General features: G+C 44.2%; 1 protein-coding gene across 2 annotated transcripts in view; it reads left to right on the top strand.

Annotated features, from left to right (window-relative positions):
• Nucleotides 1–11,965, top strand: part of LOC112249364 (solute carrier family 12 member 4-like) — a 55,250-nt gene that overhangs the window by 41,528 nt on the left and 1,757 nt on the right. For both annotated transcript variants that reach the window (XM_042321212.1, XM_042321213.1), the window contains exons 14-23: nt 1,410–1,508; nt 5,700–5,819; nt 5,941–6,045; nt 6,233–6,401; nt 6,658–6,853; nt 7,775–7,944; nt 8,767–8,898; nt 9,176–9,283; nt 10,670–10,857; nt 11,810–11,943. In XM_042321212.1, the coding sequence (XP_042177146.1) occupies nt 1,410–1,508; nt 5,700–5,819; nt 5,941–6,045; nt 6,233–6,401; nt 6,658–6,853; nt 7,775–7,944; nt 8,767–8,898; nt 9,176–9,283; nt 10,670–10,857; nt 11,810–11,943 (1,421 nt within the window). The remainder of the gene's footprint in view (nt 1–1,409; nt 1,509–5,699; nt 5,820–5,940; nt 6,046–6,232; nt 6,402–6,657; nt 6,854–7,774; nt 7,945–8,766; nt 8,899–9,175; nt 9,284–10,669; nt 10,858–11,809; nt 11,944–11,965) is intronic.

Genomic DNA, 11,965 nt, shown 5'->3' on the forward strand with positions numbered 1-11,965 from the left:
GATGTCCTTGTCCCATTGCGCACGAGCGACTCCTGCGGCGGGCCGGACGCAGTGCACGCTGACACGGTCGCCAGTTGTACGGTGTTTCTTTCGACACATTAGTGCGGCTGGCTTCCAGGTCAAGTGGGCATTGTGTCAAGAAGCAGTGCGGCTTGGTTTTGTTGTGTTTCGGAGGACGCACGGACCTTCGCCTCTCCCGAGAACGTACGGGAGTTGCAGCGATGAGACAAGACTGTAACTACCAATTGGGTACCACAAATTTGTGGAGAAAAAGGGGTAAAAAATTAAATAAATAATGAATTGCTGAAATTACTCCCATCAGCCAAAGTCATGTAGTTTACATGGGAGAAAACAGACTCTTGATGACTCTACTTCCCTTCTCAAACACTGCTAATAAACCTTAAACAATTTTAAACCATAAACATCTCACAGATGTTTAAAAAACATTATGGTCCTCTGAGGAGTAGTTTGGGTGGCAGGTAGCCTAGCGGGCCAGTAACTGAAAGGTTGCTGGTTCAAATCCCTGAGCTGACTAGGTAAATCATCTGTTCATGTGCCCTTGAGCAAGACACTTAACCCTAATTGCTCCTGTAAGTCACTCCGGATAAGAGTGTCTACTAAAATATACTTTAATCAAATCACTTGCATTTTAACAACCACTTCACAAGTGAAACACCTCATTCCAGCCAGGCACTCTGTGCACGCACAATCAGCACAAGTGACTTTGTGTGGAAGGTCACCAAGTGCAGTGGTTCACAAACTGTGGGTCGTTATTTTATATATATATTAAGGAACTCAGTCCGGCTTTTAACTTACTGTTGAAAGTTATAATAGTAGAATGCATAAGGTCAAATTTTGACATGTCAGTCATTAGCTGAAATCAACTAGCTGAAATGGGCTAGTTGATCTGGACATTTCTATTTATAACATGTCAACTAGCCCATTTCAGCTAATGTTTTTTAGCTAGGTTTTTTAGCCCATACATTTTGTAATAATGTTCGAGTCACACAAATATCACATGAATACACATTAGACATGGCATAATGTATAGAACTGTAGGAAATAAGCTGAAAAATATTCTCTATGCCAACAAGAGGGGTGTGAACAGTTTGTGTCATGAACAGTGCTTGTGCCCATAGAAATAGACATTGCGCAAATGCGGGATGTTCCTCAATGCTCCAAGGGGGGCCTGAGTGAAAAAGTTTAGGAACCCCTGACCTAGTCCACTTTCTTGTGCTTCTGTGTTTTGCCATCAGTTGAGATGTATTTTAGCAGACTACCAGGCCTATACATCCTGCAACAAGTACATAACTGCAAAATTAATATATTGGAATTCCAAATCAATATTTAAATGACAAAATCGGTTTGGACTGAATGACATTTTGTGGTGTGTGATTTTTTTTCTACAGGTTCTTCTTGATGTGCTATCTGTTTGTGAACTTAGCCTGTGCTGTGCAGACTTTACTACGGACACCAAACTGGAGGCCTAGGTTTAAATATTACCACTGGTAAGTACAGTACAGGTGTATGTGCGTGGCTGTGTATCCGTGCATACTGTATGTGAGCGATGTAACACTCATTTGTATATGCGTGGGTGTTGGGTGCACTTTCACTCCATTTGAATAATCTACTTTGCTTTCTCAGGTGACATATTGGGAAGCTTATCAAAATATCTTGTTGACTGACTGGAGGACTTTATGCAGACTCCAGCTAGAGAGTCATTTTGTTCTCTGGTGTTCTGATGGTAACCTAGAAAGAACGAACTTCACTGTAATAAGCTTCAGTAGCTGAACAAGTATAGCACCTGTCGTGGAAATTCACCACTCAAACTCAGTGTAAAGGCATCAATCTTTATTATCACGACCGGAGAGGATCACATTCTCAATCAAAGTTTGATGAAAACTCTGAAAAGGGATTTCCCTCTCAGCCCTTTTATAGTGCTATACAAACAAAGTCATATAAGCATGATTTACATTATTCATTATTAACATTGGTTCCTCCATGTGACTGAAAAGGCTTTTTCTCTCAAAGCTGGGACCTTGAAACTGAGATACTCCTTTTGGTTCCCAGAGCAATGTTCTGGGCATTCTGCCAATTGGTCTGAGGAGGAGGTCACAGTCACCTGCACGAACCAAGATAGAGTGAGAGGAGATGCTGTTTACAATTCAATGCTAGCTCTTCAGACAACAACATTTTCCCTCACATTCCCTCCTTTTATCACTGATAATTATTGTTACATTTTAAGGTAAGCATTAGATTATGGCTTAAACTATCAAAGGAGGTTCTATCAAAATACGTCTATTAAAGTAAGCGGAATCAACACATAAAACCAGACACTTTATCCTTTCAAACGCCTTCACTCTGGGTTGTAAAACCTAAAATACACACACGTACACAAGGGATCTGTAGACCCAGAAAATATAAAACCTGTTGTTTAACAAATCCCCTAGGGCCTTCAAAAAGGTGGTGCTGACTTATCAGCTCAATATTCGGTACTTAAACATTTACTTGGATCTACTCCAATTCCGGACAGTGTTCCTCGTAATGGAAAAAGTGTGTTTTAGATGATATTACCTTCTTATTTAAATCACTGGTATATTGAAACTATCGAATTGAGTAATAATAATTATTATTCAATTATTCATACATCTGCCCCAAATTTTCCCACTGTGTTAGGGTTAAGATCTGTTTGAGTTTAGTGAGTACCACTCACTGTTACTGCCAGCTTATCTATTGGTTTACAGGAAGCTTATCTTTAACACCAGATGGCAGCCTCTAATATAATATCAGTCCCAATGCTCAACCCCCCTGTCAGTCATGTGACCTTGTATTGAAACATTTATTTATTCAAATTACTAAGATATTGCATTATTAGAGTGCTATTTGAAAACAACTAATATTACCATTCGCATACTGTCAAAACTCATTAAATGTGACATCCACTGACAGACCATGAGTACCATGAATCTTTCCATTTTACTACCTTTATGACGGTCTTTATTTACCTATGCTAGTATCCATATCGGTTTCCTTCAACTAGGACCCCTCTACTCTTCCCAATAGGAAAAACCCTCTCAATCACTACTGCTAATACACATGGATCACTCTCAAACAATGCTCTGCTTTTACCCCTATTGTAAGGTTTAAAAACATACAAAACAAACATGATAACTTTCTCCTTATTGGAAGGCATTGTTTTCATTTTAGTCTACCCTAACAATGTTACTCTATATTTATTACCCATTTCTGTTGGATATTCACTCTCTGCTTCACGCTCATTAAATATCTATTATTTTGAGAGGAATATGTAATGCTCGGAAATTATAAATACATTTCTCCGACCCTTTAGACAGTCATATTCATCAGAACACTGAGGCTTCTGCACTCCTCCAGGCCTGTGTTGGTCATTTTGGCTCAGGACTCATCTCACCTTCTTCTGCACTCCTCCAGGCCTGTGTTGGTCATTTTGGCTCAGGACTCATCTCACCTTCTTCTGCACTACTCCAGGCCTGTGTTGGTCATTTTGGCTCAGGACTCATCTCACCTTCTTCTGCACTACTCCAGGCCTGTGTTGGTCATTTTGGCTCAGGACTCATCTTACCTTCTTCTGCACTCCTCCAGGCCTGTGTTGGTCATTTTGGCTCAGGACTCATCTCACCTTCTTCTGCACTCCTCCAGGCCTGTGTTGGTCATTTTGGCTCAGGACTCATCTCACCTTCTTCTGCACTACTCCAGGCCTGCGTTGGTCATTTTGGCTCAGGACTCATCTCACCTTCTTCTGCACTCCTCCAGGCCTGTGTTGGTCATTTTGGCTCAGGACTCATCTCACCTTCTTCTGCACTACTCCAGGCCTGTGTTGGTCATTTTGGCTCAGGACTCATCTCACCCTCTTCTGCACTACTCCAGGCCTGTGTTGGTCATTTTGGCTCAGGACTCATCTCACCCTCTTCTGCACTACTCCAGGCCTGTGTTGGTCCCTTTGGCTCAGGACTCATCTCACCTTCTTCTGCACTCCTCCAGGCCTGTGTTGGTCATTTTGGCTCAGGACTCATCTCACCTTCTTCTGCACTACTCCAGGCCTGTGTTGGTCATTTTGGCTCAGGACTCATCTCACCCTCTGTCAGGTTTCCACAGTGGAGGTGGTCAGAAGAACTTGGTAAGACCCTCTCCAACAAAGGTCCTTCCAACTCTCTCTCCTGAAGTCTTTGACCACCACGAAATCACCTGGGTTGAAATAGTGCTCAGCTCCACCTGCCAAGTTCGGCAAAGACACCTTCACCCGGGGGAAAAGTCTCTTAAGAACACTGTTAAGGGTGACACAATTCTCAACCATGTCTTCCTCCATTCCTTGCAGGGACACCCTGTTCTTGAGAAAAGGTGTATTAGTCATCCTCGTGGGATGGCCAGTCAGCACCTCGTGTGGAGAGAGACCAGTGACTGTGTGGGATCTGCCCCTTATACTCAGTGCCATTGGAAGCACCTTTACCCATGTCAGGCTTGTTTCACCAATTAGTTTAAATAATTTTGTTTTCAGAGTTTGGTTCAACATTGTTAGTCATGCAAATCAAACATTGTACAACCCCACCAACAGAGAAATGTCCTGCAAGCACAGTAAAACCTACTGTACACCAATATCAGCCCCCCGCACCTCTCTGATTCAGAGGGGTTGGGTTAAATGCAGAAAACACATTTCAGTTGAATGCATTCAGATGTACAACTGACTAGGTATCCCCCTTTCCCTTATTTATTCATTTATTTACACGATCCACCATCCCTCTTTTTGACCATGTGACAATTTGGCAAGGAATTGGAAAGTACAGTGGGGCATGGCTGGTCTGCTCCACTCATCCGGCCATACACCCGAGGTGTCCTTCTCTGATGCATCAGCCGTTGCCTGCGGAGTCATGAACAGAGAAAGGGTTAGTGGAAGCTGGAACTGCTGCTATGTGAAGGAGCTGGAAACAGAAGAGAAATCGGCCAATTTAGCAGCGCGGTCAGCCTTAGTGTTCCCCAGAGGAATGTTGTCATTAGAGGAAGAATGCACCTGACTCTTGATTACAGAAACAGAGGAGTGCAGCTGGACCGCCTCTAAGAGAGACGAAACAAGATTACTTTGTGAAATCTCTACTTTGTGCAATCGCTACTTTGTGCAATCCTCTACAATGTTCCAAAATCATGCACAACACCAAACTCAGATCTACTATCAGTGTAAATGTTAACTGAGCAAAATATAAGCTATAGTCAAGCCAAATAGTTGTGCTGCCTGGGAAGATACGTGTGAGGGGAGTCGAGAACTTTCCACAGTTTCCAAAACAGTCCAACAGCATAACCAACTAATTGATTCCCTTTTTCGTTTCTCTGGGCAGACCCATCTACAAAAAACTAAAAGTCTGGATTGTCTAATGGGGTGTCTCTCAAGTCCAACCTAGAGCTACAGTCAGCTTCAATAGCTAAATCACAGTCATGGTCTTCACCGGTATCTGCTGCAGGGAGAAGAGTTGAAGGGTTAAGAATGTTCTGATAGTCTTAACAGTCTCGCAGACATCAAATGAGCCCTTTTTGCCTGTTTAATAATTGCCTCATGAGCTTTGTAAGATCTGTGGTGCTTTTTGGAATGACCACAACTGGTGATCTCCTTTCATACGTCCAATAGTATAGTATAAAGAGTACTACAGTATATCTGTGTGTTTCCCCCACAGGGCTCTGTCTTTTCTGGGTATGAGTATGTGTCTGGCTCTGATGTTCATCTCCTCCTGGTATTATGCCATCGTGGCCATGTGCATCGCTGGCATGATCTACAAGTACATTGAGTACCAGGGGTATGTCTGGACTCTTATCCATTTCATATCATAATTGGATATCATTGGGTCAATGTATGAGTTAGCTATTTAGGCCAGAGTATCTATTCTGATGCTGTCACTCTCTCTGTCTCTCTCTCAGAGCGGAGAAGGAGTGGGGAGATGGGATACGAGGTTTGTCCCTCAGTGCTGCGCGCTACTCTCTGCTACGGCTGGAGCATGGACCACCTCACACTAAAAACTGGAGGTAAACATCGTCCATAGTCTTAGATATCCGGTATCTCCAACTTCAGATATGCATAACTACCTCTTCCTCTTCATACATTCTGTACTTTCTAACACTCTACAGTTTTTACTGTTGTTTTGTAGTTGTTTATTAGTACTTCCAGGTAGATTCTCATGTTCTTTGTCTCTCTTGCCCTTCCACTCTCCAGGCCCCAGGTCCTGGTGCTGTTGAAGCTGGATGAGGACCTCCATGTGAAGTATCCCCGTCTGTTGACCTTTGTCTCCCAGCTGAAGGCAGGGAAGGGCCTGACCATAGTGGGCTCTGTCATCCAGGGACAGTTCCTGGACAGCTACGGAGAAACACAGGCCTCTGAACAGGTAGGGATAGAGCTGTAACTTATTTCTCCGATAGCCTAATGTCTGTACAAGGAAAATACATTTTGCCGTACTGTAGCTTTATTGAATCAGTTCAGGATTGTTTGAAGGCTGTTACCTTCCTCGCTAGGTCATACAGTCCACATTATAAAGCTATAAGAAAGAGATTGAATTTCTGTTGTCTCCTCTGTGCCAATAAGAATAAGTGAGTTTATTGCCAGCATCATGATTACCTGCATTGTCTGCTCAACCTCGTCAGGCCGTAAAGAACATGATGGAGATCGAGCGGGTGAAAGGTTTCTGCCAGGTGGTTGTGGCGTCCAAGGTGAGGGAGGGCATTGCCCACCTGATCCAGTCATGTGGCCTGGGGGGCATGAAGCACAACACAGTGGTGATGGGATGGCCCTACGGCTGGAGGCAAAGTGAAGACCCCCGCGCTTGGAAGACATTCATTAGTAAGATTCTGATTTACTGTAAACTAGCCTGGTCCTACACATGGATCTGACCCATTCCCATAATAATAATAATATTCCAAACCATAACTGTCACTGGAATTTCATAATTCCTATTAATTATACATTAATTAAATCACTAAGATTCCTATTTACATAAAATAGACAGAGACCATTCTTATCAAAATTAGATAATAGTATTTATTCTCGGAGCACGCTGCCATGTAACCACGAACAACAATTTATATACAAAATATGACGTCATAAGGTTACAAAACATTTTTCCTCCTATCAACCAGGACCCAACAAGTTGAAAAGTTCATTCCAACCCACTAGCTCGCTCACTCCAGACACACACTTATCTAGATTAACTTCTGGAATCTTCACTTTCATCCATCACTATTTAGAAGACAGTTCCAGAGAATGGAAACCCAGGAAAACACTCTCTGCCTTATCTAAACATCCCAGAGCTAAGTTGAGTCGGTTCAACCATAGGTTAACGACCCTTTTTGCTTTCTTAAAAACCCACAATTCCAGTCCCCTCCAACCTGGCTGGAATGGTATTTATTTAATTTAATTACCCCCTGTTTCATGCTCCACAATCCCTTCCTTATGAATTAATATTATTCATCAGATATAATAAAACAGAGTATAAGTTTAATTAGTTATAGTTCTATTTAAAATGTAGATATTGTTTAGTCATTATTCATAAAATTCCTAACAATAACCTCATCCCAGTTTCCCTGTGAGAGCATTGGCCATCTCTATGTTTCTATTGGTTTGGTGGACTGTCCTTCAGCCTGTATAGTATTTGAAACATTACGTGCTGACTCTTTAGTTAACTGATAGCATCAGCATTGAACTGTATTACATTACATATTACACAAAGTGAACATATTTACCTCTCTGTGCCCCTCCCCACAGACACAGTCCGCTGTACCACAGCAGCCCACCTGGCTCTGATGGTGCCCAAGAATGTTTCCTTCTACCCCAGCAACCACGAACGCTTCACAGACGGCACCATCGATGTGTGGTGGATCGTCCATGACGGAGGAATGCTCATGCTGCTACCTTTCCTGCTCAAACAGCACAAGGTAAAGTCCCGCGCACATCAATGCAGAAACTCTGGGAGCATTTACTGTTTGGCCACCATGACTTGAGAGAGACTAAAGAAGAATGGATTTGTTGGTCAGAAAATGATCTACAGGGCCTCCCGGGTGGTGTGGTGGTCTAGGGCACTGCATTGCAGTGCTAGCTGTGCCACCAGAGACTCTGGGTTCTGGTGGCGCACAGGCTCTGTCGCAGCCGGCCACGACCGGGAGGTCCGTGGGGCAACGCACAATTCGACTAGCGTCGTCCGGGTTAGGGAGGGTTTGACCGGTAGGGGTATCCTTGTCTCATCGCGCACCTGTGGCGGGCCAGGTGCAGTGCGCGCTAACCTGGTCGCCGGGTGCACAGTGTTTCCTCTGACACGTTGGTGCCGGGTTGGATGCGCGCCTCCGGGTTGGATGCGCGCCTCCGGGTTGGATGCGCGCCTCCGGGTTGGATGCGCGCCTCCGGGGATGCGCGCCTCCGGGTTGGATGTGTTAAGAAGCAGTGCGGCTTGGTTGGGTTGTGTTTCGGAGGACGCATGGCTTTCGACTTTCATCTCTCCCGAGCCCGTATGGGAGTTGTAGCAATGAGACAAGATAGTAACTACTAACAATTGGGGAGAAACTGGGGTCAAATTTAAAAAATTAAAAAAGGATCTACATTTACATTTTAGCAGATGCTCTTATCCAGAGTGACTTACAGGAGCAATTAGGGTTACGTGCCTTGCTCAAGGGCGCATCGGCAGATTTTTCACCTAGTCGGCTCAGGGATTGGAACCAGAAACCTTTCAGTTACTGGCCAAATAACCGTGGTGTGTGTTTCAGGTTTGGAGGAAGTGTAAGATGCGTATCTTTACTGTGGCCCAGATGGATGACAACAGTATTCAGATGAAGAAGGACCTGGCTACGTTCCTGTACCAGCTGAGAATAGAGGCAGAGGTGGAGGTGGTGGAAATGGTGTGAGATGTTCTTCCTTAAAGCTAATTATGTAATGATGGTGGAGAAGGTGAGAGATGAACCTCCTTAAATCTAATTATGTAATGATGGTGGAGAAGGTGAGAGATGAACCTCCTTAAATCTAATTATGTCATTATGGTGGAGATGGGGAGAGAAGTCCCTCATACCAGGAGTCAAACATGCAATCCAACTAAGAGTTTCCATTTTTAAATCACTTCTCTCCCCTTAGTGTTTTCAAAGGTCTGGTATTTACATACTACCATGTTAATAATTTCAGCATGACAGCGACATCTCGGCCTACACGTATGAGAGGACTCTGATGATGGAGCAGAGGTCTCAGATGCTCAGACAGATGAGGCTGTCCAGCGCAGAGAGAGAAAGAGAGGTACCTATTACACATCAACAACATCCACAGAATTACACCTGTCAGACCAAACATACATAACAATAGTTGTGGACCACAGTGAAGGACATATTGAGCTGGTTTGGGTTTAATCTGGGGCTGGGAACCAATACACTACATGACCCAAAGAATGTGGACACCTGCTCGTCGAACATCTCATTGCAAAATCATGGGCATTAATATGGAGTTGGTCCCCCCTTTGGTACTGTAACAGCCTCCAGTCTTCTGGCAAGGCTTTCCACTAGATGATGGAACATTGCTGCAGGGACTTGCTTCCATTCAGCCACAAGCATTAGTTAGGTCGGGCACTGACATTGGGCGATTAGGCCTGGCTCACAGTCGGCGTTCCAATTCATCCCAAAGGTGTTTGATGGGGTTGAGGTCAGGGCTCTATACAGGCCAGTCAAGTTCTTCCACACTGATCTCAACAAACCATTTCTGTAAGGACCTTGCTTTGTCATGCTGAAACAGGAAAGGGCCTTCCCCAAACTGTTGCCACAAAGTTGGAAGCACAGAATCATCTAGAATGTCATTGTATGCTGTAGCATTAATATTTCCCTTCACTGGAACTAAGGTGCCCAGCCCAAACCATGAAAAACAACCCAGACCATTATTCCTCCTCCACCAAACTTTACAGTTGGGGCAGGTAGCATTCTCATTGGCATCCGCCAAACCCAGATTTGTCCGTTGGACTACCAGATGGTGAAGTGTGTTTCATCACTCCAGAGAACACATTTCCACTGCTCCAGAGTCCAATGGCGGTGAGCTTTACACCACTCCAGCCGATGCTCGACATTGCGCATGGTGATCTTAGGCTTGTGTGCTGCTGCTCGGCCATGGAAACCCATTTCATGAAGCTCCCGACAAACAGTTATTGTGCTGACGTTGCTTCCAGAAGCAGTTTGGAACTCAGTAGTGAGAGTTGCAACCGAGGACGGCGATCCCATTCTGTGAGCTTGTGTGACCTACCACTTCGCAGCTGAGTCATTGTTTCTCCTAGATGTTTCCACTTCACAATAACACCACTTACAGTGGACCGGGGCAGCTCTAGCAGGGCGGATTGACTTGTTGGAAAGGTGGCATCCTATGACGGTGCCACGTTGAAAGTCACTGAGCTCTTCAGTAAGGTCATTCTACTGCAAAGGTTTGTCTATGGAGATTGCATGGCTGTGTGCTCAAGTATACAACTGTCCACAACGGGTGTGGCTGAAATAGCCAAATCCACTAATTTGAAGGTGTGTCCACATACTTTTGTATATTTAGTGTATCTACACTATAATTAAATGAAGCAATGTATGGCCATGCATTTCCGGTCACTCTAGTATGGACATTATGACATTGTATCCCCTGCACTCTGCCCCCCTATAGGCCCAGCTGGTAAAGGACAGACACTCTCTGATCCGTATGGGCAGCCTGTACTCAGACGAGGAGGAGGAGGTGGTGGAGCCTGTAGCTGATAAGATCCAGATGACCTGGACCAAGGAGAAGTACGAGGCAGAGAGGAGGAACAGGAAAAATGCACCAGAGAACTTCAGAGAACTCATGAGCCTCAAACCGTGAGTCACTTGTTGTTGGTCTATTGGAAGGCCAGGAGTTTTTCTTGAGATACGTGATCTGACTTGGAAAACCCCCAGGCCTTTCACGTGGTTAGGAAAATCTCCATCCTGCCCCATCTGAGGTATTCCACTCTCGCTAGTCTTACTTCTTCACTCTCTCCTCCTCATCTCCTCTCTCTCTTTTTTCTTCCTCTGTCATCTTGCAGACAGAGAATTGTTCATCCTTTGAGTGATGTGTTATTCTGCTCACTCTGTCTGTAGATTCCTGTGAGTAATATGTTAATCTGATCACTCTGTCTGTAAATTCCTTTTAATGAGATGTTATTCTGATCACTCAGAGTCTGTAAATTCCATGCAATGGATTGGATGGCGGGGTGGGGTGTGCTTTGTTATGTGAACTGCACTTGATGTCTTTCTGCTTTATGACTGAGTTGGTTCATGCTGTCCACTGTTGGATATCTGAACATTATTCCAAGGCATTGTTAAAGGGATAGTTCACCCAAATTACAAAATGACATATTGGATTTCTTACCCTGTAAGCAGTCTATGTACAAGGTATGACAGCAATCCATGCTTTGGTATAGTTTCCTTGGCACCTTTTCCACATACTAACGTTTTAGCATTTGTGGCACAAATCCCATTAAAATCATGGGACCAATATTCACATTTTGTGCGCATTATGTTCAAAACTTCTTTAAAGTACTTTTTTGAGGTTCAAAATCAATTGTAGATACTTTCAGATGATTTGGACAAGATGAGTGAACAATTATAATATCGGTCCCATGACGTGAGCATGTGGAAACAGAGCCAGGGAAACTGGATTGCTGTCATTCGTTGTCCATAGACTGCATACGGGGTAAGGAAACCAATGTGTAATTTGGGTGAACTATCCCTTTAAATAATTGAATGTTCTGGATTGCATTTGTAACATCTGTATGTGGTTGTGTCCCAGGGACCAGTCCAATGTGCGGCGGATGCACACAGCAGTGAAGCTGAACGAGGTGATTGTCAACAAGTCCCATGATGCTCGCCTGGTGCTGCTCAACATGCCGGGGCCGCCACGCAACACAGACGGAGATGAGAACTGTATCCTTCACTAACAGCCGCT

This window comes from Oncorhynchus tshawytscha, linkage group LG04, assembly GCF_018296145.1.
Source record: "Oncorhynchus tshawytscha isolate Ot180627B linkage group LG04, Otsh_v2.0, whole genome shotgun sequence".
NCBI classification, from domain to species: Eukaryota; Metazoa; Chordata; class Actinopteri; order Salmoniformes; family Salmonidae; genus Oncorhynchus; species Oncorhynchus tshawytscha.